Source organism: Lynx canadensis, chromosome A1, assembly GCF_007474595.2.
Source record: "Lynx canadensis isolate LIC74 chromosome A1, mLynCan4.pri.v2, whole genome shotgun sequence".
Classification (NCBI taxonomy): Eukaryota; Metazoa; Chordata; class Mammalia; order Carnivora; family Felidae; genus Lynx; species Lynx canadensis.
The window spans coordinates 104427334-104452644 of record NC_044303.2 but is presented as its reverse complement, the minus strand read 5'-3'; the positions used below and the strand labels follow the sequence as shown (position 1 = coordinate 104452644).

The 25311-nt window shown below is 41.3% G+C and overlaps 1 protein-coding gene and 1 long non-coding RNA gene across 2 annotated transcripts in view; one reads left to right on the top strand and one right to left on the bottom strand.

The window, feature by feature from the left end:
- LOC115515407 overlaps window positions 1-24818 on the top strand; it is a 31503-nt gene extending 6685 nt beyond the window's left edge. Inside the window, exons 2-3 of the long non-coding RNA XR_003969246.1 lie at window positions 24079-24205; window positions 24592-24818. This is a non-coding gene — a long non-coding RNA (uncharacterized LOC115515407). The remainder of the gene's footprint in view (window positions 1-24078; window positions 24206-24591) is intronic.
- LMNB1 (lamin B1) overlaps window positions 1-25311 on the bottom strand; it is a 57579-nt gene that overhangs the window by 1574 nt on the left and 30694 nt on the right. The window contains exons 4-10 of the mRNA XM_030317200.1: window positions 24197-24367; window positions 22231-22356; window positions 15422-15642; window positions 13654-13879; window positions 11387-11491; window positions 7280-7399; window positions 2029-2136 (exon numbers count right to left, since the gene is read on the bottom strand). Coding sequence (XP_030173060.1) covers window positions 2029-2136; window positions 7280-7399; window positions 11387-11491; window positions 13654-13879; window positions 15422-15642; window positions 22231-22356; window positions 24197-24367 — 1077 coding nt within the window. The remainder of the gene's footprint in view (window positions 1-2028; window positions 2137-7279; window positions 7400-11386; window positions 11492-13653; window positions 13880-15421; window positions 15643-22230; window positions 22357-24196; window positions 24368-25311) is intronic.

The window sequence follows — 25311 nt, the reverse complement described above, 5'->3', positions numbered from 1 at the left end:
ACCTCCATTCACAGTCCCTCAGTGTCTCTCTAATCTCCCTTCTGGAGTCAACTGCAGATTAGTATTAGCATCTCCTTGGCTCCAACGTGTGCAGAAGCTCTCTGCCCAGGCAGCCCAGAATGCACACTTACCACCAAAGCTTCCCATTTCATCTATGTATGACGTGTATCCTACGATACAACTGGACAGATACACCTAACACTGACATCCTGACACGTCCTTTGTGGTGAACAGAAGATCACCGCAGGTTCTCTGCCTCACTCCTCCCCATCAGAGCTGAGGACTATTTGCCCTTGCCTATGGCTGAAGATGGCCTACAGACGCACTTTGTCTAAGAGAATATGGGCCTAGCCTTTAAGAGATCTGGTGCTCTCTTTCTCCCCCTTATGGAAGCCAGCTGCCATGTTATAAACAAGATTTCAGCTAAACTACCAAAAGATAAAACAACGTGGGGGCGCCTGGGTGGCTCAGTTTGTTAAGTGTCCGACTCTTGGTTTCAGCTCAGGTCATGCATGATCTCACGGTTTCGTGGGTTTAAGCCCCGCATCAGGCTCTGTGCTGACAATGTGGAGTCTGCTTGGGATTCTGTCTCCCGCTCTCTCTGCCCCTCCCCAACTCACATTATCTCAGTCTCTCCCAAAATAAATAAATAAACTTTAAAAAAAAAAAAAAAGATAAAGCAACATGGAGAGAAACAAGGAGAACATTCCAGCCCCAGCCAAGATCCCAGCTGAATACAACTGTGTCATTAACTTTCTCTCCATCGCATGGAGCAAAAGACTTGCCCAGCTGAGCCCAGTCAAACCACAGAATCAAGTCAAGTAAGAAACACTTGTTCTAAGTCACTTATGTTTTGGGGTGTATGTTAATGCAGCCAACAGGTAATGCAAACACCACTGTGGGTCTTCTGATACCCAAATAACTGCCCAACTTTCAAATTACTGGACAAGCATACTCCCAGGGATCTTCTCAACAATTCTGGTGGCCTAGACAGTCTTCTCCAGCATCCGACCTGCTACAAATCATACTCTGAGCCCCTTCTCTGCCACCTTGAGATATCTCTTACATTGTTATTTTACTTCCACTCATTATAATGCTTCCCACTGGGGGCAGGAAATGGATCTTGTCCTGGTTTCTTGTGAAAGTTAAGGCTAAAGTAGCTGTTCTTGAACAGTCCTCCAAAATGTATTAGGAAGTATCCCAAAGTTCGTTCTACCTCATACAACCCCCATCAAGTGGTTCTCAACCCTGGGGGTTAACCACCTAAGAGAACGTTTATTCGGAGTAGGACTGGGGCCAATGAAGCAAAATGAACCGACTTATAAAGCTGGAAACATAGAAACAAAGTCTTATAAGGATAAGGGCAGGAATTTTGATTAATCACCTGACTCAAACAGCTTGAGACTATAAACTGAAGGCTTATTACTTATTAATAATTCCAATTTAATTAATTAAAATCAAATTTGGAGTTTATTTCAAGGGCTCTCAAAAGCCCAAGCATCAGCTAAAATCTATCTTATAATTAGATGATTTGGAATTTAATATAGTTTAACCGACTGAGCCATCCAGGCGCCCCTTGGAATTTAATATAGCAAGAATTTTTGTTTCCCACTGCAGTAGAATATTACTCTGGCTTTTTTAAGTTTATAGGCAGACACTCTAATTAGTGATCTAAAATAAACCTCTATCACAGAACTCTCCAGTAAATAATTTTGAGCATGCATTCCAACCCATATATACTTATTTATAAGTGATACACAACATGTCCTGCATATTATGTACATTATGAAACATGATAAAAACTGAAATTGGATATAAGGAGAAAAAAATTGTTTTAAAGAAGTGCTATCATTTTCTTCTAACACTCTCTAATGTACTATCTTGAATGTCCCCTCGGGAAAAACAAACCCCAGGTGGCAAATCACTCATCTGGTTCAAGTAATAGGGAAAAAGACCAAATCCACTGCTGATTTTGGTTTCTGTGTAATTCTTTCAATAAAATTTTAAGTATATATATTAAAGTGATACCTGCTGGTGGAAAATCTCTTCCTCAACAACCACTTCAGGTGCCGCTTCCTCCTCTTCCTCTTCTTCAGGTATGGTTGTTTTAAAGACTGTACTTCTTTGAGCAACCTCCTGAAAACAAGAGTAACTTTTAAGTCAACGTCATAACTATCGCAAAGGCAGTTGGGGAGAGGGAACTTATCTTTGCTTAACTTTTAGAAACAGCACCTTTCCTGCATCAGGGATTATTTTCTAAAAAAGAAGAAAGTGCTTCATCAATAGCTTTAGGTAGTGAACAGGATATTTTACACGACTAGTAGCAGTTGTTAGATTTTCAATATTCCCCACAGAGGAGCTACCGGTATCCAATTTGAAATACCGGCTGCAAAGATTCCAATGCTTCTGATCCCATTCGCTTACTAAGAACTCTGTGAACAATCTGGCACACGAGACTCTTTGTAACACTCAACATGAATGCAGCTTCAAGGTCCCGGCTCCTCGCAAAAAGAAGGCACTGAAGAAATTCTGAATTAAATGAAGCTGAAGGCCAAATGCTGTGATCGGAGGCAACATGGTGGCAACAGTCCACCTTCAACAACTTTCCTCTCAGGAAATGGAACCAAGACGGATGAGCGCCATTTACTAATAACACACCAGTGAAGCTCCAATGTATTCTGCACAGAAAATAGTTTCATCATTCACCGTTTCCATTTTCTCCTGAGAGGCACAAGTACAGATGCCTCTCCTGTGGAGAACGCTGACTTGCACAGCACAGCAGTATTTGTGTGTAAGCAAGAGGCTGACCTGACGATCTGGCAGCAAGTAAATGAGTGTCCTACAGCCTGCTGCAGAGCATCTCATTTTATTCTGTACCAAGTCCTAAGGTCACTCAAGAAGGATAACTCCACAGACAAAGATGCTAAAATTCCGTCAGTAAAAGCTTATCTGGAATTTAACACACAACCAGCTCGTTTAAAATAGCAGAGAAAGAAAACCAAAGAAGGTTGTCTTACAAATCAGAGTTCAACTTTAAATTTATGTCCAGGGATCTATCTCATAAATGAAGCAAGGTAGTACACTAGTGTTTTGTGGGGAATTTTGATTACGTTACACGGCCAAGGAAGACGGAGAGTGAGAGTCTCAGCTGGAAACTTCAACTCTGTGAGGTCAGTCAGTGCTCAGGTACACGAACAGCCACTTCACAAACATCAGCGTGCTCTGACCAAATCAGCACTAACAAAAAAGCATGTGAGCCTTACATCAATTATAATTCTTTGAAGTCACATATCAATTGGGGGATGGCGGCATACAAAATAGAAGAAGAATTCTCAAAAAGTGCTCAGAGTACCCAGCCTTCCACAATTCATCCTAAAACGAGGCAAGAAAAGTCAAAGAAACCCTGCTACAGAATTCTCACATTCCAGCTCAGGCAGCACGTGACAAGCATATACACCTCATCTTGCAAATATTCTTAAAGCATGTGACGTTATTTTCCTCAAATGTGAAACTCCGTAAGCAGGAACTTGCCCAACTAAGTTAATTATAAGTTAATTCACCTGAACTACTTTTTATTTTTATTTTTTTTATTTAAAAAAAAAATTTTTTAACATTTACTGATTTTTGAGACAGAGAGAGACAGAGCATGAACAGGGGTGGGTCAGAGAGAGAGAGGGAGACACAGAATATGAAACAGGCTCCAGGCTCTGAGCTGTCAGCACAGAGCCTGATGCAGGGCTCGAACCCACGAACTGTGAGATCATGACATGAGCCGAAGTTGGACGCTTAACCGACTGAGCCACCCAGGCGCCCCTGAGCTACTTTTTAAAAATGTTTATTTTTAGGGAGAGAATGAGAGAGGATGGGCATGAGCACATGTGGGAGAGGGGCCGAGAGAGAGGGAGAGACAGAATCCTAACCAGGCTCTGCACTCTTGGCACAGAGCTCAATGCGGGGCTCAATCTCACGAACCCATGAGATCATGACCTGAGCGGAAATCAAGAGCTGGACACTGAACTGAGCCACCCAGGTGCCCCTCACATTAACTACTTTTTTTTTTTTTAATGTTTTATTATTTATTTTTGAGAGAGAGACAGAGCATGAGCAGGGGAGGGACAGAGAGAGGGAGACACAGAATCCAAAGCAGGCTCCAAGGCTCTGAGCTGTCACTGACACAGGGCTCGACCCCACGAATTGTGAGATCATGACCTGAGTTGAAGTTGGACGCTTAACCAACTGAGACACCCAGGTGCCCCTTTAGTTATTTTTAATATAAGCCTGCTGTTAAGCACCTTTCATGTGATGACATTTAAAAACCAAATAATCCAATGCAGAAGGCCTGTATAGAAAATCAGTGTACTAAATAATGTCTAAAAATTGATAGAAAAATCATAAAACACATTTAGAACCAAAAATCGTTGGAAGGTTTGGGCCCAGGAAATTATTAGTCAAGGCGCTAATAAGTGTCTTTATCCAAAAAGTTCCTCTCATCCAACCCTATCAAGTGCCCTGAAAGACACATATAAATGGCCTCTCTGTAAAATGTATTAGGAGTCTGTCCCTGTTAAGCCTTGCACACACAAAGGTACACTATTCAGGCATGCACTGAAGCCAGCCAGTACCAGCTGATGCGCTCACCTCTGCCAACTGTGCTCAGTCATGACATGCGGATATCCTGGAAACACCACAGTGACAGTATGGGATATCCACAGCACAGAAATCAGCAAATGTTACAGGGCTGTTTTTCGATGGAGGAGCTATTAAACTATGGTATCTCTGTACAGACAAGCAATCATTCACATATATAAAAGCTTCAGTTATGACTATATTCCAGAAGGTAGAGACTTTTTTATTTCTTATTTCCCTCACAGAAGAACATTTTAGCATGTCAACACTTGGTGTTTTTAATCATCTAGCACCTCCTCCCTCATTTCTCAGTGACAGTCCCCAATTTCACCTGGGTACCCATCTCTCCCATGGAGATGGGACAAATGAGTCACAAGGAGCAGAGGGGATCAAGCTGCTAGAGAGAGAATACTCAAGCTCTGTCCTCCTGACTCCAGGAACCGGGTTAGAAGGGAGCCTGTGAGCCATGCTGGTACGAGGAGAGTAAAGCCCAGGATGGGAATGTCACAGGGAAAGAGGCTCCTTCCCACAAAAAGCCAACCTGGAATGATGCACTTCCAGGAACTCCAGCACCCATCCCACATCAACCACAGAGACGCTCAGCAAACAGACAAAGAAGATCCTTGGTGACAGTGAGTGAACTCCTGGATCAAGTCCACTACTGCTGGATTTCTGGGTGTGTGAGCCCAGATATTCCCAGGAGGGTTGGTTTAAGTGGGTTTTCTGACATTTCCAATGCCTCAGGCAAGAAGAAAATATATGTAAAAAAATAAACTGACATGCCAATTACCTACAAACTTACAGAAAAATGGTCTTTATGGTAGTGATTATGGATTGTTGCAAATATGGTCTGGAATTTACTAATAAACACGGTTTCAGAATTAACGAATAAATACCAAATTTACTTGGCTGGCAACCACAAAAATAGAAACTGTATTCATCCTATTTTCCTCATTTGACAAAAGTCACTTTAAATAGAGCCTAGCAAGCAGAAGACAGAAGTTTGTTAAAAGAACAAAACCGACCAAGCAAATAATCTAATATTCAATGGTTTAAGTTCTGCAGAGAAACCAAAGCTTCAGTCAGCTTTATCGAAACGTCACTGTAATACCACCTTCAAGCCTGACCCCAGTCACGGGATCTGCTTTGTTCACATGTCACTCTATCTTGTGGGCTTTAAACTGCTACATTCCAAATACCTTCCCATAAGACCACCTCTAACTAGATAGGCTTTCACAGAGAAAAGAATGGTACACAGGTGATGACTGGATTTCCATGGTTCACAAAAGCCCATCTCATCTGCCAGGGCCCCTTCTAACGGTGCTTTTCAACCTGAGCAAATCGCCACTTTCGGCAACACTGTGAGAGTGTCACGTGTGCTGCCCATGTCAGGTGTCGGGGGAATGCAGCACTTGGGTGGCGGCCCCAGCGACCCTGGGAAAGTTTCCAAAGTGCTGACGGCAAGAAGCCTCTTCTTTCTCCTGCGGAGAAGATCCAACACCTTGAAGACGGAGTGAGCAACACCAAGTGTCAACTACGCCCCCACCGGAGAGGCTAGCCAAGGACCTGGAGGGGAATTCTTCACGCGTGCCCTGAAATCTCACACGACCGTACTGAGGTCTACGGTGAATCAGAACCACTCTCAGTCTGAGATCAAGGGCACTCTTCATCCAGCAGACCGTGAATTCATGTGAAGAGCGGTCCCAACACCAGCGCATGTGTGCAGTGAGAGACAGACAGGAAGGTGGCACGGCACGGGGCTCCTGATGCAAACACCCCACACCCGCATCGCAAACGTGTTACTTTATTTCTCTGAACTCAAGGGAAGGCCCACGTTTAATTAAAATTTTTTTATCCAGTAAATTCTTACTGAAATATGTGCCAAGAAAATTCACCGTAGGTCCTCACCCTCAATGTGCTGTGCTGATTACTGTAATGAGACAGGCCAACCGGACAAGCCCCGTACAGGTGAGAGGTCTGCACTCGGCATTACAGCGGCGGAGAAGGAAGCCCTAAGGGGCTGCTGCGAGTTGGCCTGCAACCGCTCCTTCCTCCGCAGATTCCCACTTCTTGGGTGGGCGTGCACGTGCACATATGGTAGGGGTGTCTTTACCTGACAGCACAGGTAGGTAAGGTTCTTTGATAAGAATCTAGGACAGACATGTTAAAAATAGAAATATCAAGCAGATGTACACTCCACGGTCTTCAAACTCACAGTTTCACAAACACTCTGAGCGAGCAACAAGGTGAAAACATAAGCAGTCACCAGAGGCCAGATGCTGTTGCAAGCATTTCCCAATGATTATCTCATTTATATTGTATTCCTCCCATTAATACCATCACAATTATATTACTTGTCTTTATCATCTCCACTGTAAAATGAGAAGACTAAAGTAAAGGAACTTGCCGAAAGTCACAAAGCCAGTGGCAGTGGAGACAGAACTACTGTCCTGTATGTTCAGTGTCCACAATACATTCCTACTTCACTCCTAAAATCTGAAGTCAGCTTCACTTGGATTTACTGAGCGGCCTTGGTCTGGTGTAAGCAATCAACTACTTCCCACTTCAATGTGATTTCTGAAGAGAAATCATCTTGCACAATGAACTTTCAAGGGGAACATACACTGTGGTAGTGCTGACAAAATGGCCTTACCTCTCCCTGAGAATTTTTCAATATCACCTTCACATCTTCACCAGTGCCCCAAGAGTTCTGGTTCTTCCAGATGAGGTCAGTGGGAGGACTGGCTGTGATGCCAGCATTTGCAGCCCAAATCTAGAAAAGAGAAAGGACATCAGTCGATCCAGATCCCAGCTCTCCCACATCCCAACGACAGCAAAGTAACCAAGAGACTTGGATACTTTATAAAAGAACGGATTCTAACTCTCAGAACTGAGTCCCAGGTTCAGAGACCTGCTGTATGACTAGCTATGCAGCCAGGAGAACCTTTCTAGGCCTCGGCTTCCCCAACCGATAAATGTGAATGGTGATGCACAGGGATCTGAGGGGACGTTGTCCATATTCACCTCCTACCCCTCAACATGTCAGCTGAATGTGTGCAAGTCACCTTACTCTCATCAGGCATGAAATGACAGAAGTGAAACCTGGAACGCATGAGATTACTCTACCCGCACAGAGGGGCTGGCTCACTCGGCAAGGCTCAGCTCTCACTGTCGCTACTGTTACTCTATGCGTTTTATGGGCCATTCTTCCGGGGTGGAGCCCTCTGACCAGCTCCAATAGTAGCCTCCAGCTGCCTAGAGCAGGAAGTGAAGAGATACCGCTAACTTCTCTCAAAACTTCTGCAGCAGACAGCCCACGTAGAATATTCTAATATAAACTAGTAGGTCTCCAACTAGGGGCTCTGTCACAATACGTCAGGAGTGTCTGATACTCAACTCCGAAAAGAAAACAGGAAAGGAACAAATCACCCATTACTCACTGATAAACAGGAATGCTACTGAAATAGGCAAAACCAAAAAAATTACATTTCCCTCCTAATAAGCATGGAAATTCTGCCATATTTTTAATGTATTTTATAGGCAAAAGAGTATTGGTAGAGTGGAGAAAATGTGAGTCAGAAACTCTGGCTCTGAGCCAAGGACAAATCACTCCAGCTCCACAACCTCCATCTGTAGGGACACCACCACCAATCCTGATGCTTCTGAAAGAGTGTATGAAAATAGAAAGGAAAGTCTTACACCCCATAAATTATTTTACAATATAAATGGCTACATGATGGCAAAATGAAGACTGGAGATCATACAGGCAGACATCTTTTTAAATGGGGAGGAAAATCTATGAATTACTAACTAGGAGGGAGCCCATCCTCTGTAGATGCTCACCTGAAGCTTCAAGATCTTTCGTCAGCATTATAGCTGGAAACGGACAAGGAGCATTTACTGGGGTAAAACAAAAAATGAACTGGAACTGGGCTGTCAGGTTTGTGGAATGTTAATGTTTTCCTCGTTTCAAGCAAGACATTTTCACTAGTCCATATGGAATCATATAGTTGGTATAGTGTTGTTAATAATCACAAAATGTCAGTAACCTTACTGGGTAATTTAATCTACATCTAAAATGTCCCAGAGTCTGGGGTGCCTGGGTGGCTCAGTCAGTCAGGTGTCCGACTTCAGCTCAGGTCATGATCTCATGGCTTGTGAGTTCGAGCCCCGTGTCGGGCTCTGTGCTGACAGCTCAGAACCTGGATCCTGCTTCAGATTCTGTGTCTCTCCCGTTCTCTGTCCCCCCCATGCTTATGTTCTGTCTCTGTCTCTCAATAATAAATAAAAGTTAAAAAAAAAAATTAAACATCCCAGAGTCATCCTGTTCCACGTGCTAGCCATATGTGGTTTGTGAGCATTTGAAATGTGGCTGGTCAAAATGGAGATGTACTGTGAGGACAGCTGTAAGTCTGAACACATAGTTTAAAAAAAAAAAAAGGTAGGGGCGCCTGGGTGGCTCAGTCGGTTGAGCGTCCGACTTCAGCTCAGGTCATGATCTCGCGGTCCATGAGTTCGAGCCCTGCGTCGGACCTCTGTGCTGACAGCTCAGAGCCTGGAGCCTATTTCAGATTCTATGTCTCCCTCTCTCTCTGCCCCTCCCCTGTTCATGCTCTGTCTCTCTCTGTCTCAAAAATAAATAAACGTTAAAAAACAATAAAAAATAAAAAAATACATTCTAAAAAAAAAAAAAAGGTAAAATATCTGACTTAATAATTTTTTATATTGATCACATGTTGAAAGAATAGTATTCTGGATATAGTGGATTAAATAAAATATAACACTGAAGTTAATTTCACATCTTTTTTACTTTAATGTGGCTACAAGAAAATTTTAAATTAAGTACTTCTTTTTTTGTGTTCTAGAGCTTTAAATTAATCTTTGCTATTGTCTAGTACAATTTTACAGGAAGATTACTTATCACTACCATGTTCCAAAGAGCTTCTTATCATATTTAAGGCTAGCTACTTAAAAAAAAAAAAAAAAAAATCACATTATTTTATATGATAATTGAGCTCCACTAGACCTATAGTATATTTATCTATTTGGTCCTTGAGGAACTATATCTAATGGAAAAAGCCTATGATTGGCATAATGGTTCCACATTACTTTACAGAGACAGAGAGCACACTCAATTCTGAAATCTTCTGAATTAAAATGTCAGATTCTCTCCACCACATTATGCAACCTCCAAAAGACATGTAAGAGGACTGAACAATTTTCTCTCACTATAGTAATGACTAATGAGAAGAAAAGATAGTGTGGTTAGAATATTTGTTTCCATTTTTTACCCATTATTACAAAATTAGCATCTCATATTTTCCCAATGTGGTATCAAGCTCTAGGACACTTTTTATTTTTTTTTTTTTTTTAATTTTTTTTTTCCAACGTTTATTTATTTTTGGGACAGAGAGAGACAGAGCATGAACAGGGGAGGGGCAGAGAGAGAGGGAGACACAGAATCGGAAACAGGCTCCAGGCTCTGAGCCATCAGCCCAGAGCCTGACACGGGGCTCGAACTCACAGACTGTGAGATCGTGACCTGGCTGAAGTCGGACGCTTAACCGACTGCGCCACCCAGGCGCCCCTCTAGGACACTTTTTAAAAGAAAAGTCCTAACTAGTTTGAGCCTCTGATCTTAAACACTAAATGTGTATCAATCATAAATTTAAAAATATGTGTTTAGTATTTTTAAAAGAAATTGATAAAAGTTACTTCTATATCCTTCAAGAACGAAAACATGAACCATTTTCACATCTTTATCAAAGTTAACAATTTACAAAATCTACTAAGAAAAATAAAGAAATTTTGTGTTTGCTCAATGATGCTACTTCTATAGAAAGTATGCTAATGACATTTAGTAACTATTAAAGATGTGATGTTTCAGAGCACAGCCAACGGTCAGTGAACCACTTAGAACTCAAAATACAGAGTGACACAAAAAGCCCATCTCTCTGCAAATCTAGAAATGTAAACACTATGTATGTAAAAACCACGTTACCCTCGCTAAATTATGTTTAAAAAAGTGATTCTGGGGGCACCTAGGTGGCTCAGTCAGTTAAGCGTCTGACTCTTGGTTTCAGCTCAGGTCACGACCTCATAGTTTGCGAGCTCGAAACCATGTCGGGCTCCGTGCTGACAGCGCAGAGCTTGTTTGGGATTCTCTGTCTCCCTCCCTCTGCCACTCACATGCGTACACGCTCTTTTTCTCTCCCTCTCTCTAAGTAAATAAACTTCAAAAAAAAAGTGATTCTTTCTAGGATCTATCACTTAAAGACTATTGTTCAAACCACAGGTCCCTAATCCAACACCAGAGATGGTGACTAAGGGTGAGGTGGGTCCTGGACACCAAAGCACTACCCAAATGATGCTGAAAGTCAGTCACCCAAGGCAGACAACTGTCATTTTAAGGCATACCCTAGCATTAAAAGATTATCCTAATAGTTCTTTATGCTAAGCAGTATCTCCTGAATCAGACTGGCTACAATAATGTCAAGAGACAGCTGTTTTATATCTACTGGAGTAGACAAAATAAAGATTATTCACAGGTCAATACTTTCACTTTTAATAGTCAATTACCACTCTCAATAAAATAGGATTTTAAAAATCTTTAATAGTACTTGTAATTCCCTAATAATGTCAAAGATGTTTTAATGCCCACTTCTAAAATGCTTCCCTTGAAGCCAAAAATTTTCTTGAGTTACTTTAACTGTTAGTTAAGACACTGAAGTTAAATTAAATGATGATTAAATTCACTTACTGTAACAGTCTGGCCTGCCTTCAGCACATATCTTGAGGTATATTTATAACTGACTGATGTGTCTCCAATTTTTCTGATCATTTCCCAGCCTCCCATTGGCTGATCCTATTCACAAAAAGAGTAAAACAAGGTCACATGAAATATACAGAAAGTGATAGATAACCATATAAATGAACTTACACAGGCAGTTAAACTAAGAAGGCTCTATGGGAGTCTTCCTAGGAATCTATTTTCCTACTACAAAAAGAAAACATGGTTTTGTCATTTAGCAGAGCAGTAACTTCAATAGTGCTACAGTTTTAATATTAAGGTACTTTATTTTAAAGAAGACAAAACTGGAATAAAAGGAATGTGAACCAAACTAAATGGTTCATAGTCACTGCTAGATCAGGTGGGTCTTTGAAATTTACAACACAATCTAGCGGTCATAATCACGATTATAAACATCTAACATTTGATTAATTTAAGCTTTAAAAAAATACAGACACATAAACTTAAAAACAGATGGAAGAAAATGTGTCCTTTATCTTTTGCACCTATACCACTTCTGCCCACATGTAACTCCCTTACCTCAAAGCATGAGGGGCTAGGGGGCGCCTGGGTGGCGCAGTCGGTTAGGCGTCCGACTTCAGCCAGGTCACGATCTCGCGGTCCGTGAGTTCGAGCCCCGCGTCAGGCTCTGGGCTGATGGCTCGGAGCCTGGAGCCTGTTTCCAATTCTGTGTCTCCCTCTCTCTCTGCCCCTCCCCCGTTCACGCTCTGTCTCTCTCTGTCCCAAAAATAAATAAACTTGAAAAAAAAAAAAAAATTTAAAAAAAAAAAAAAAAAAAAGCATGAGGGGCTGAAAAAGGGTCAGTGATGCAATGAGCCAGTCCCAAGTGAGGTCTATCACCGCGGGCCCCCAAGCTACCCAGGGCTGCCTGACACCCGAGAAAAGGTGCAGGGTATTTAAAGCAATTAGCTGGACTGATCTATATCCATCTCTAACTCAAAGCCAGGAATAAACCAGGCTGAAAGCCAGCTGTAGAATAACTCAACACAGGGCTATTAGGCCTTTTGAAAAACAGCCAAACTACAACAATGGAGCAGCAGAGGCTACTCTTTTTCTTCAGGTTTTGAAGTCGTGACTAAGAGGGCATAGAGCCTGTTCTCTTTTAGTATGTGGACTACTAGCTTTCCTTTGCCCATCCAAATTATGTATTCATACACACAAACACACACACACACACACACACACACACACACACGGCAGCTTCAATAGCTCTGGTGAGAAAAGGAGTGGTTTTCACAAACAACATTTGACAAATCCTGAACAATGCTTCAGGAAGTGACATTCATCCCACTGCACCCCCCATGGAACCCCCAGGCCTGCCATCCAGCATCATCGCACACACCCCTTCATGGCCTCCAGCTCCATGATGCCTAGCCAGGAAGGAACTTCACTTCTGAGCTCTCAAAAACCCCAGCTCAAAACCTCACAATTCCCTGCTATGAATATTTTGTTTAACTTTAAAAATTTTTTTTTTCAACGTTTTTTATTTATTTTTGGGACAGAGCGAGACAGAGCATGAACAGGGGAGGGGCAGAGAGAGAGGGAGACACAGAATCAGAAACAGGCTCCAGGCTCCGAGCCATCAGCCCAGAGCCTGACGCGGGGCTCGAACTCACGGACCATGAGATCGTGACCTGGCTGAAGTCGGACGCTTAACCGACTGCGCCACCCAGGCGCCCCTTGTTTAACTTTTAAACAAATAATTTCAAGATAGGGCTCCATACAATTCTTCATATAAATTAAATCATGAGTTTTTATTCATTTATTCATTTAAAGAGCAAAATACTCCCTGCATATATGTGACTCTAGCCTCACATTTCCTTCCTTTTCTGATGTTAACAGCTGTGAAAAAATATCTCCCATTTTCACACTCCCACTCCAACTTTTCCACCAATCTGGCTAGGGAAGGGGGTAACAACAACTCATCCTTAGGAAGGCCACTGTGAGAGAATGGCCAAGTGTGAGAAAAAGCTGTGGCTCTGTACAGAAAGGCTAAGGAAGGACATCTTTAAATCACTAAGTGTACCCTCTCCTCTTCCTCCTCCTATTTCAATATGTATTTTACTCCGTGAATTTAAGTAAAAAATAGAGGAGGACAACTCTTATTCTATGAAGACTACTGAATCCAAATAAAGGCTGAGGAATTATTAGCAATGCAAAATAGTCTACCAATCAGCAAAGCCTTCCTAGAAAAAAAGGGGGAATCTGTTTTTCACCTGTTCAGAAGTGTTCTTCAAGCGGATAAATTTCCCATCAACATCGATCTCTTCAATGCAGACATTGCCAGTGGCCGAGGCGGAATGAGAGATGCTGACGCTACTGCTTGCCTCAGACTCTTCTACGTCGACTCTCTTCCGCTTCCCTCTGGTCGTGCGCACGCTCCTACTTGAGGATGCTCGGGACACTGTCACACGAGAAGAAGGGCTTGGAGAGAGCTTCAATCTACAGGGGAAAAATAATCCATTTATGAGACAATTATGCACTTCCAACTTTAGTAAAAATGGTATTAATATCCTACACACGCATTTCAAAGGCAAAACATCACTGAAGATCTGCTGAACAAGGCTGATATACATCTTAACTAAGACAAAAGTCTTTGTGCTAGAGTGCCCACCATAATGTTCTTTAAAAAATAGTATCGGAGGGGCGCCTGGGTGGCTCAGTCGGTTAAGCGTCCGACTTCAGCTCAGGTCACGATCTCACAGTCCGTGAGTTCGAGCCCCGCGTCGGGCTCTGGGCTGATGGCTCAGAGCCTGGAGCCTGCTTCCAGTTCTGTGTCTCCCTCTCTCTCTGCCCCTCCCCTGTTCATGCTCTGTCTCTGTCTCAAAAATAAATAAACGTTAAAAAAAAAAAATAGTATCGGAATGTTTTTCCCTAGGAACAGAATGTAATTGTTACGCAGGAAGTCTGGAAAACATGGGGAGAGGAACCAACCCACCTACTACAATGTATGTAACACTGAAACTAAATGGCTTCTCATTCCAAATTTTTTTTTTAACATTTATTTATTTTTGAGAGACAAAGCATGAGCAGGAGATGGGCAGAGAAAGATGGACATACAGAATCCAAAGCAGGCTCCAGGCTCTGAGCTGTCAGCACAGAGCCCGAAGCGGGGCCAGAAGTCACAATCTGTGAGATCATGACCTGGCCTGAAGTCGGATGTTTAACCGACTGAGCCACCCAGGCGCCCTGGCTTTTCATTCTAAATCAGACACTTATGCTTTGAAACTTTTTTCTAAGAACAGGTATCAAAGGATTTATACACTAACCATATTTGAAAAATAAGCATAAAGGTCTCTTTCAGCAAATGTAGTATTTTACAACATAATATTTAAAATCTCAAGAAAAAGACTCTGCATCTTGACACAGTCCAGCATTTAAAATAATACTAACAGGGACATCTGGGTGGCTCAGTTGGTTAGCGTATCCAACTCCTGATTTCAGTTCAGGTCATGATCTCACAGTCACGAGATCCAGCCACATGTCAAGCTCCACACTGAGAATGGAGCCTGCTTAAGATTCTCTCTCCCTAACTGACATATTAATTAACTCTGGGGTGGGAATCTTTTCACAATGTATACATATACCAAATCATCATGTTGTACACTTTCAATATATTGCAATTCTATTTGTCAGTTATATCTCAATAAAGCTAAAAAAAATTCCAAAAACAAAAAATCTATCCCCCTTCCTCTGGCCTCTCCCCCACTCATGCTCAGTTTCTCAAACAATAAAATAAAATAGAATACGATAGAATACAATACAATAAAAAAGACTGCTTGAATATTTTTGTTGTTGAGAGAGATAGATGATCCATTTCTACTTACATCTATACTCCAGTGTTAAAATATGACAGAGAAAATATTTAAGGTTGCCTTATATGTTAAAATAAAATTTTTGCAAAAGCTCAATCCTATTTGCTACTCTTAAATAAAAAGGGGAAGGACAAAAAGTATGGGGCAGAGTGACACCGAAGTTACTTACCTCTCCTCTTCGCCCTCTAAGAGCTTCCTGTAAGCACTGATTTCCATGTCCAGGGCTAACTTTACATCAAGAAGTTGTTCATAATCATTGAGCTGTTGCTGCATCTGATCCCTTATTTCCGCCATCTCTCGCTCTTTGTCAGACAGCATGCGCCTAGAGTTGTCTCTTTCTTTAGCGAGCAAGTCCTCCAACTCTTGAATCCTCTCCAAACATGCTCTAGACTTCAGAGTCAAGGGAACACAATTACTTTCTAGGAATGTTTCAACATTAGCACAAAGCACCTATCTTAAACCATTTCCTGGATGGGAAAACAAATAAAGCTAAAAATTTTCATAAATAAATAAAAGATTCTCTCTATCCCTCTTCCTCTGCCCCTCCCCCACTCAGGCTGGCTCTCTCGACACAAATTAAGAAGACTGCTTGAATATTTTTTGTTAAGATCGATAGATATATGATCTCCCTCTTTCTCAGTCCCTTCCCACTTACATTCTCTATCTCTCAAAATAAGTAAACTTAAAAAAAAATTAAAAACCAAAATCTCTCAAATACAAAATACAGCCCTTGGGAACTTTTGACTTGTAAAAGATTTTAAAAAGAGGTAAATTCTTCAAATGCAGTATGTCATAAACGTACATATAATTTTTCTGTATTTGGCCAAATAAAACAAAATTTTAAAAGTTGTGGTTTTAGTAAAAGTCAAGTCTGGCTCCCCTAAAAACCTTTTCACTCAAAAGTATAAATTAACAAAAGTAAAGAACAAAAAAGATAGGAAACTCAGTGGTAAAGAACGAAAAAGGTAGGAAACTCACTGACAAAAGAAACCTAAGGGTGAAAGTATGCTTTGGAGAACTGCTGGAATTATGCAGAAACCACAGAAAGGGATTCTGGTAACTCCCAGAGACAGTGTCCCTTTAGCACTGCTGTGCTCTCATGACCAGGCAGCATACAAAGACTGTACAATATAGTGTGGTTTGTAAGATACTATTTTAAGCATAAAACTTTGCATTTGGTATTTAAAAAAATGAGAAATCACACAGCCTGAGCCAGAAAGTTCATCTGAGAACCTTGTGGCTCACTAGGTTATTATTCTTCTGCATTTCTCCAAGACAGAATTCATCTCAGTAACCTCAAAAAATGACAAAGGTGATCAACTCAACAAAGCCTGATAGATAGTTCACACCCTTAGAATCACAAGTAGCTGCATCAGAGCAGAATCCAAAGGGCATGTATCGTGCAAAAATTAAACCTAGAAGGCGAAAAATCAAAAGAGGATCTACACTGTGCAGAAACACTACCCTTTAATCGGTTTATGTGTTTCTCACAGGGGTATGGGTTAACATTTTTGAAAGTGCTTTACATCTATACTTGGGTTGAACAAATAAGTAAACAGGATGGGAGAAACTAGGTTTTTTACTCTCAAAGAGAAAAGTTATAGACAAGCAAACAAGAAAGCCTAAAATGAACCCTGTGGGATGGGGTTAGTCAGAAACATCTATATTAACTTGGGTTTTGTTTAATATAAATACAAGTGGACAGAAATACATTATAGAAAGTGTGTAAACTTGGCTTAGCATAATACCTATGTCAGCTAGCTCCATCCACAAGAGGGCCTAGAAGCAATGACACCCCCAGACCAGTGAGACACTCAGTGTCCAGATCATCATTTCTTTTTTTTTTTTTTATTTTTTTTTTCAATGTTTTTTATTTATTTTTGGGACAGAGCGAGACAGAGCATGAACGGGGGAGGGGCAGAGAGAGAGGGAGACACAGAATCGGAAACAGGCTCCAGGCTCTGGGCCATCAGCCCAGAGCCCGACGCGGGGCTCGAACCCACGGACCGTGAGATCGTGACCTGGCTGAAGTCGGACGCTTAACCGACTGCACCACCCAGGCGCCCCGAGATCATCATTTCTATATACTATTCTCTAATAAAAAGAACCAAGGCTCCAAGGAGAAATGTCTGATTCTAGTGCAGGGAAAATACAAGATGAACCTGGAGTATCTTACAGTACTAGAAAGTAAAGAAGTGCTTAAAAAGGGGGGGACATGATAGGCAATCTGACAGAACTCCTAATAGCCAAAGCTGGGACCATCTAAGCCAATAAAGGAATGTAGAATTGGATTAACCCAAAAGATAAAATAAATATCCATGAGTCCATACTAATATAAACAAACAAAATGAATGAATAAAATATAAATAAATTTTAAAAAGAAGAGACATATCTTTACTAGGGAATTCCACTTAATAATAAATGTAGATACCCCTTCAGGATGGAGAGCTTATTTCCCATCCCTTAACCCTCAAGAGTGGGCTAGACTTAGTAGGTTGCTTTCCAAGAACAGAGTATAAAAAGAAAGAAATGGTAATGACAGTGGAGAAAGCTGGCAAACACTACCTTAACCAGTGATGAAGGTTAGTATCACCAATGATGTCATGTGACCCCTGACATGATGAGACAAGAAAGGCACTTAAAACCCAGAACCCCAGTCTAATCATGAGAAAAACACCACACAAACCCAGACTGGGAGACAGTATACACGGTAAGGGGCCAGTTCTTCTCAACACTCTCAAGGTCATAAAAAACAAGGAAAGCCTAAGAAACTGTCACAGGCCTGATGAGACTAGGGAGACAGGTGGTACCCTGGAGAAGGAAAACAAGTGCAATAGAAAATGTGATAAAATCCAAATAGTCTGTGGTCTAGTTAGTAGTACTGTACCAACAGCAGCACTTTCATTTTGACAAATATACCATGATAATATAAGATGCTTACAATGGGGGAAAACTGGTTGAGGGAGACAGGGGAACTGCCTGTACTACCTTTCTAACTTTTCTGTAAATCCAGAATTATGCCAAAATAAAAAGGTAATTTAAAAAATAATTAATTAAGGGGCGCCTGGGTGGCGCAGTCGGTTAAGCGTCCGACTTCAGCCAGGTCACGATCTCGCGGTCCGGGAGTTCGAGCCCCGCGTCAGGCTCCGGGCTGATGGCTCGGAGCCTGGAGCCTGTTTCCGATTCTGTGTCTCCCTCTCTCTCTGCCCCTCCCCCGTTCATGCTCTGTCTCTCTCTGTCCCAAAAATAAATAAACGTTGGAAAAAAAAAAAAATAATTTAAAAAAAAAAAAAATAATTAAAATCCAGAGCAGCATCTGACAGTCCATATCAGAAGCAGGCATTCATCTTAAGAGTGATACTAAACATAATCCCTACCTCGAAAACTTGCATTTAAACTGCATTTGCAGGGGCGCCTGGGTGGCTCAACTGGTTAAGCATCCAATTCTTTGTTTTGGGTCTGGTCATGATCTCACGGTTTCTGGGTTTGAGCCCCGTGTCAGGCTCTGTACTAACAGTGAGGAGCCTGCTTGGAACTCTATCTCTTTCCCTCCCCTGCCCAAGCTCTCTCTCATTCTCTTGCAAAATAAACAAACATTAAAGGAGTTGATGAAAGGCATGAAGTACCCAAGATTCAGAGGTAACCTCTGAGCCCAGATTTGTAAACCTAAAAATGTCTCTACTTTTCTGCCTCTGATATTACAGAGCTATATAAGTGGGGAAAAAACAAAATCAAGGTATAAAAAAGTTTTAAAGTTACTCTGAATCATTTAGAAATAAATTGTATATATATTTTTTTAATTTTAGAGAGAGAGAGAGAGAGAGCACAAGTGGAGTTGAGGGACAGAGGGAGAGAGACAGATAGAGAGTTAGAGAAACAGAATCTCAAGGAAGTTCCAAGCTCAGCATGAAACATGATGCAGGGCTCGATCCCACAATCCCAGGATCATGATGTGAGCCAAAATCAAGAGTTGGATACTCAAGCAAGCCACCCAGGCACCCCTAGAAATAAACGATATTTTAAATAGCTACACAACACCTGTCGTGTAGACAAACACAAAGAATACAACATGAGAGACAGACCTAGATTCTTCTTGCAAGTCTGCCATTAAGTACCTTCAAAACTCGGGGCAAGCTGTAACTAACCTCACTAAACCAGTGTCCACATTTGAAAAATGAAGAAGTCAAACTAGATTATCTACATGTATGATCCTACCCCTCACTCTAAAATACTTTATAGCTGACTTCTGCTGGTCTTTTGTTTGTTTGTTTGTTTGAATAGTATGTAACATAATTGTACCAGTTTATTAGGGTCTAGCTACAATAGAAGCTTCCAGAGTCTGAATGTTAGAAAGAAAAAAAAAAAAAAAACTTAGAGGTGCTTTCAAAGTGCTAATGGAGAGTCTTCTGCAAGCCAGACAGACTGTGATCAACCAAGTAATTTGGCCACTAAAAAACTAGACAGAAATAAAAGAAATGCTGTAAGCAATAAACGAAATTCCTAATTTCAAAACAGACTACTACTATCATATCTATGTTATTTAAAAATATTTTAAGTCAGCATTTTAAAGGCTATGTCAATTTTATTTTTTTAGTATTATTTTTTTTATGTTTAAGCAATCTCTACACCCATCGTGGGCTCAAATTTCCAACCCTGAGATCAAGAGTCTCATGCTCTACCGCCTGAGCCAGCCAGGTGCCCCAAGACTATGTCAATTTTAAATCAAGTTTAAGAAGTACCTCACTAGCATAAGTCAAATAACCAAAAGGAAACTGTATGGCCTAAGAGGCAGCATGAGGAAACAGGTATGGCCCAACAACAAATGCAGTTAAAATACACAATGGGAAATACTGGGAGGGGTGGCTTTTTGCTTCTCTTTCTAAGAGGCTAAAGTTTATGAACTAATGAAGACACTCCTCAAGATATATTACTTACCATAAAAGCTGATACCAGTAATGAACAGAGGAAGGACACCCCGCCCCCTGCAGCTCCCCAAAGTCAAAGAAATTTAAAACTATTCTGGCTGAAGGAGGTGCATCTCTCCTATTTCGTAAGGAGTTAGCTCCTGGAAACCCCCAGGGCCCCGCCTAACACGGTTTAAAGACCATTAACCAGAAGTTAACAAAAAACTGTCAAGGACAGGAGTATAACTAAGAAGCCAAGAGGGAAACAGCCCTGAGCCTGAGTCAGGAAAGGTGGCTACCAAGTTTCACAACCTATCACTATTTAACAGGCAAGTCTGTGCCTCTGTCTGTAAAACATCTATACCTAGCATAACTAAGTGGAATATGCAGCTGCCAAGAAAAAAAAGGGTAGGGGCCATGTGAAATTCAGAGAAAGGGGATGACTAGAGTATGATTTATTAAATGGAGAAAAATAGTAAATGTCAACACATAGTAGGAACACAGAAGCCTATTTTTTTTGGAAAGGTAGCTCTTAAGATGGTGCAAAGGAAAAAAAGATTATCTTTAAAGAGTATGAGGGGTAAAAGGAAAAACAGGGAACTAGGAGAAAAACCCATCTATCAGCCTGCAGCCTCTTGGGCAAGTATTTAAACTCACCTAGATCTGTGTCAGACTGAGTGAACTCAATCACTTCTCCGCCTTTGGCCTAAGATTATGTGCGGACTGAGTGAACTCAAAGATCCTTCTAGTCCTATTGCTACATGAAAACTTCAAAATACTGTCAGGACAAAATAGGTCTAAAATAATTTTTTAAATTATGTCATGAATAATAAAGTACACAAAACAGGCAATGTACAAGTTTCTTTCTTTCTTTTTTTTTTTAACTTTTTTAACATGTATTCATTTTTGAGAGTGAGAGAGATAAAGCATGAGCGGGGGAGGGGCAGAGAGAGAGGCAGACACAGAATCAGAAGCAGGCTCCAGGCTTTGAGCTGTCAGCACAGGGCCCGATGAAGGGCTCAAACTCATGGACCGCGAGATCATGACCTGAGCCAAAGTCAGATGCTCTACCCACTGAGCCACCCAGACACCCCCCCCTTTTTTTTTACATTACCCCATTTTATGTAACTCACTGTTTACCTTGTTTTCTAAATTCTTGCAAAAAAAAGTCTTCAGTTTTATAATCAGAAAAACATTTTACTAAAAATAATAAAATAAAAATAAAAATAAAAATAAAAATAAAAATAAAAATAAAAATAAAATAAAATGGAAGGAAAACTTGATCAAGAATAGAGTTTATTCTTATGGGGAAAATTTAAGACAACAAAAATTTCCTCCCTGATGGGAAACGGAGGCTGAAATTACTTCCCCAGTAATTAAGGTGAGCGGCAGATTATCAAAGCATTCTGCATACTTAAGTGGTCGCTTGTGTACTTTGTGTCCACATCAACACCACCCGTACACTGAGACCGGTTTCGAGCGGCGTCCCCACCGCCTGGAGATGCACCTTCAGGGCCCCATCACAACTGGGAGGCACTTCGTCAGCACAACCAGCAATGTCATCATTTGCAACTTAGGTGTACTGACGAATGAATCAGTTGCTAAATTCTTAATAGGCAACTAATGCTACATCTGATGACCCTAATTATTACGTAGTTCAAACATTGAGAGAATCTGTCCAAAATCACAAAGCATTTACCACTCACAAAGAATTTTTGCATGTTTTTCTTATTATGGCTTCCAAATGTGAAGAAAAAGGATGAGGCTGCTAGATGGTTCAGAAAATCTGGGTCCAAGGGGTAAGCCCTAGAAATAAATCAGCATGTCACTTCCTAAGGGAAACCTCTTTAGTTCTGGGTAATCTATTAATTTAGGAGTAACAGTCCTACCCAGGGGACGTTTATGTAGTGCAAAATCAACAAACCAGGAAAGCCCTGTGACACAAGAGTGTAGTTTTCTAACTACGATGCTCTCTGCACAATGACATCAGGCTGAGCCAAGCAGGTGGACGACAGTGGTCAAGGTGGCCTTCAAGAGCAGCTTACATTATTCTTGGAAGAAGACACTTACTAACCTCTTTCTGTAGATTGGAAAGCTGAGACGAAAGGCTCTCAATTCTCATACGACTTTCCATCAGCTCTTCCCTGGCACTGTTGACAGTAGAAGTATTCATCTCTGATGACAGTCTGGCATTCTCCAGCTAAAAGAAGAACAAACAAGAGTCAGCCTTATCTAGTGACTTAGAGCAAACAATGAGGAAGTATGATTCATCTCAAGGCATTTCGGTTCAAACCTAAGCCCTACTAGTAACTGGCTGATGAAACAGGAAAAGCATCATGAAGTTTGCTGACGTGGTATGAATTATCTTACACGTCTTTCTGACTTTAGGTTCAATTCCCACCATATGAGCTTAATAATGGTAATACATGAGGTTCTCTCCCCAAAGTTTAATACTTACATATTTTACCTGAGTATTTCTAATGTGTTAGGTAATACTGCTAATGAGGAGACTGGGTACTAGCAACTTAATTGTGGGTGATGTCTGTAGAAAAATAAACATCACATATCTCTAACCCACCAAATCTAATTATCTAATTAGAGAAGATAAAGCCAGGGGCGCCTGGGAGGCCCAGTCGGTTAACTGTCCGACTCTTGATCTCTCGGCTCAGGTCATGATCTCACCGTTCGTGAGTTCCAGCCCCACATGTGGCTCCAAGCTGACAGTGTGGAGCCTGCTTGGGATTCTCTCAAAATAAATAAACTTAAAAAAAAAAAAAAAAAAAGATAAAGCCAAAAGCAGAGAGTACTAACTCATAGATTATTTCCCACCAAGTAGAACACTTCCTTTCAGAAGCAAAATATAGCCCCTTAGAAACATCCTATTTCTCCAAATGCCCATAACATTCAGCTCTGCGTGTGCCTGAGACACATTTTTCTGGACGTTGTTAGTCTGTTGGCTCCCTCTGGGGACACAGTCTATGTGACGGACGAAACCTACGTTATACTTTGGCTCCTTCACTGCCCAGCACAATGCCTAGTATGGAGTATCAGACAATTCAATGTAAGATTTCAAAGATCCCTCCCTTTCACTAGCCAAGGACTACTTCAGAAATGAATTCAAAGCAACATCAACAAACAGTTTGAGGCCATTCAACAGAAATTATATTCAACATTTCGATGACCTTAATTTTTCTAAGTCTTCCACTAACTCTTTTTAATCAAATCATTTACATTTCACACACTGGGATAAAATCATTTATGAGGAAAGCCTACACTCATTGGTGTTAAAGATTTTTGCATGATCTGCTAACACAAGTGGAAAGTTTCTATAGTATTTTTAGATGAATAATGGCGGCAGAGGAAGAAATACCACACTTTCCATTTAGCCTCTGTTCAAAAAAGCTTGAGTTGTGGTGGTCGCAACCAATGCACAATGATGCCATGCAAGTCAGAACGAGGTGCCGTCTGACATTCATCCGCTGTTAAATGCACATGTAGGACAGCATGATTAGTACTGGCCACGGGGAGGGAAGTATTTTCAGAAGGCTTGGGTTTAACTATTAAGACACAACTTACCTCTATTAAGAAACCCTTACCCCTGATATGGGTGAAATAACCCTACTTTCTTTCAATAATTTCTAGTATCATTTACGTTATAGAAAACTTTTTTAAAAAGTCCATTTTCGAGGCGCCTCAGTGGCTCAGTCGGTTAAGTGGCCGACTTTGGCTCAGGTCATGATCTCGTGGTCCATGAGTTCAAGCCCTGCATCGGGCTCTAGGCTGACAGCTCAGAGCCCAGAGCCTGCTTCGGATCTGTGTCTCCCTCTCTCTGGCCCTTCCCCGCTCACGCACTGTCTGTGTCTCTCAAAAATGAATAAACGTTAAAAAAAACTTTTTTTAAGTCCATTTTCTATTTTCATAGAGACTAGGGGAACTCATTTAGGAAAACTAGCACAAGACAACCATCAAGTCATGTTCTTCAGGGTGCCTGATGCAAGAGTTCTCAGGACTCAAGCCCATGCTCACAGGAGACCGCTCACTTTGGCATGGTAAGTCTGCTCCAACTCCTCCTTGTACAGCTTCACTTGGGCATCGTGTTGCTCTCGCATCTCGTGAAGGGCCTGAGCCAGCTTGTACTCATACTCAATCTGACGTCCAGAATCCACCTCCACCAAGCGAGTTTCATGCTTCCTCCTGGTCTCGTTAATCTCCTGGGGGAAAAAATTACACGAAACCAAGTTACCTACCATGGCTGCACTAGTACCAGTCCAAGCAACATCGGGGCCACTTTAAGTGTTACACGCTAACCTCCTTTTGTCTCTCCTACAGCGGGCAGGTGAAAAGACCTCGCTTTTGCCTTTGCTTGCAAAGGAGATTTGTGAGATGGAACTAATGACAGAAACGAGAGCCCTAAGAATTTTGTGTTTCTTTTCAGTGGCACAGCTATATACTTCTCTCAAGACCAGGAACGGCGTGAAGACTTACAAAAGTACCATGCAACCATGGATTAACTATGTGCACTGATTACCATCTGTTTTTCTACACTGGTGTAATGATCCTCAGGACATCTATAGAAAAAATCCACGTGAAAAGTTAAACTTGCCAACCGGGGCAACTTTAACTACAAGATTTATGTATAATAAAACTATCTACTTAAACATACTAAGATGCAAGCTAATTTATGTGACTTATTTTAACAGCTGGTGCTAAGGCATGAATATCAACTGATATGAAACTGTACTAACAATGGGGCACCTTGGTGGCTCGGTCAGTTAAGCGTTCAACTCAGGTCACAATCTCATGGTTTGTGAGTTCCAGACCCACATGAGGCTCTGTGCTCACAGTGCAGGGCCTGCTTGGGATTCTCACTCTCTCTCTCTCTCTCTCCCCTCCCTGCTCACATGCTTGCTCGCTCTCTCTCTCTCTCTCTCTCTACCAAAAAGAAATAAATGCTAAAAAAAAAAAAAAAAACATTAACAATATTACTTTACTCTCTCAAGTACATATGATCATTCACTATTTAAGATCAGAAATAGTAGGCATAATCCTTCACTTTATGTTATAAAGAAGTATCCAAAACTAGGATGCCTAGAAAGACAAGTCCCAGAATAAAACCTCCATTCCAGCTTCTAGCGCTGGAAATACAAAAGAGCTG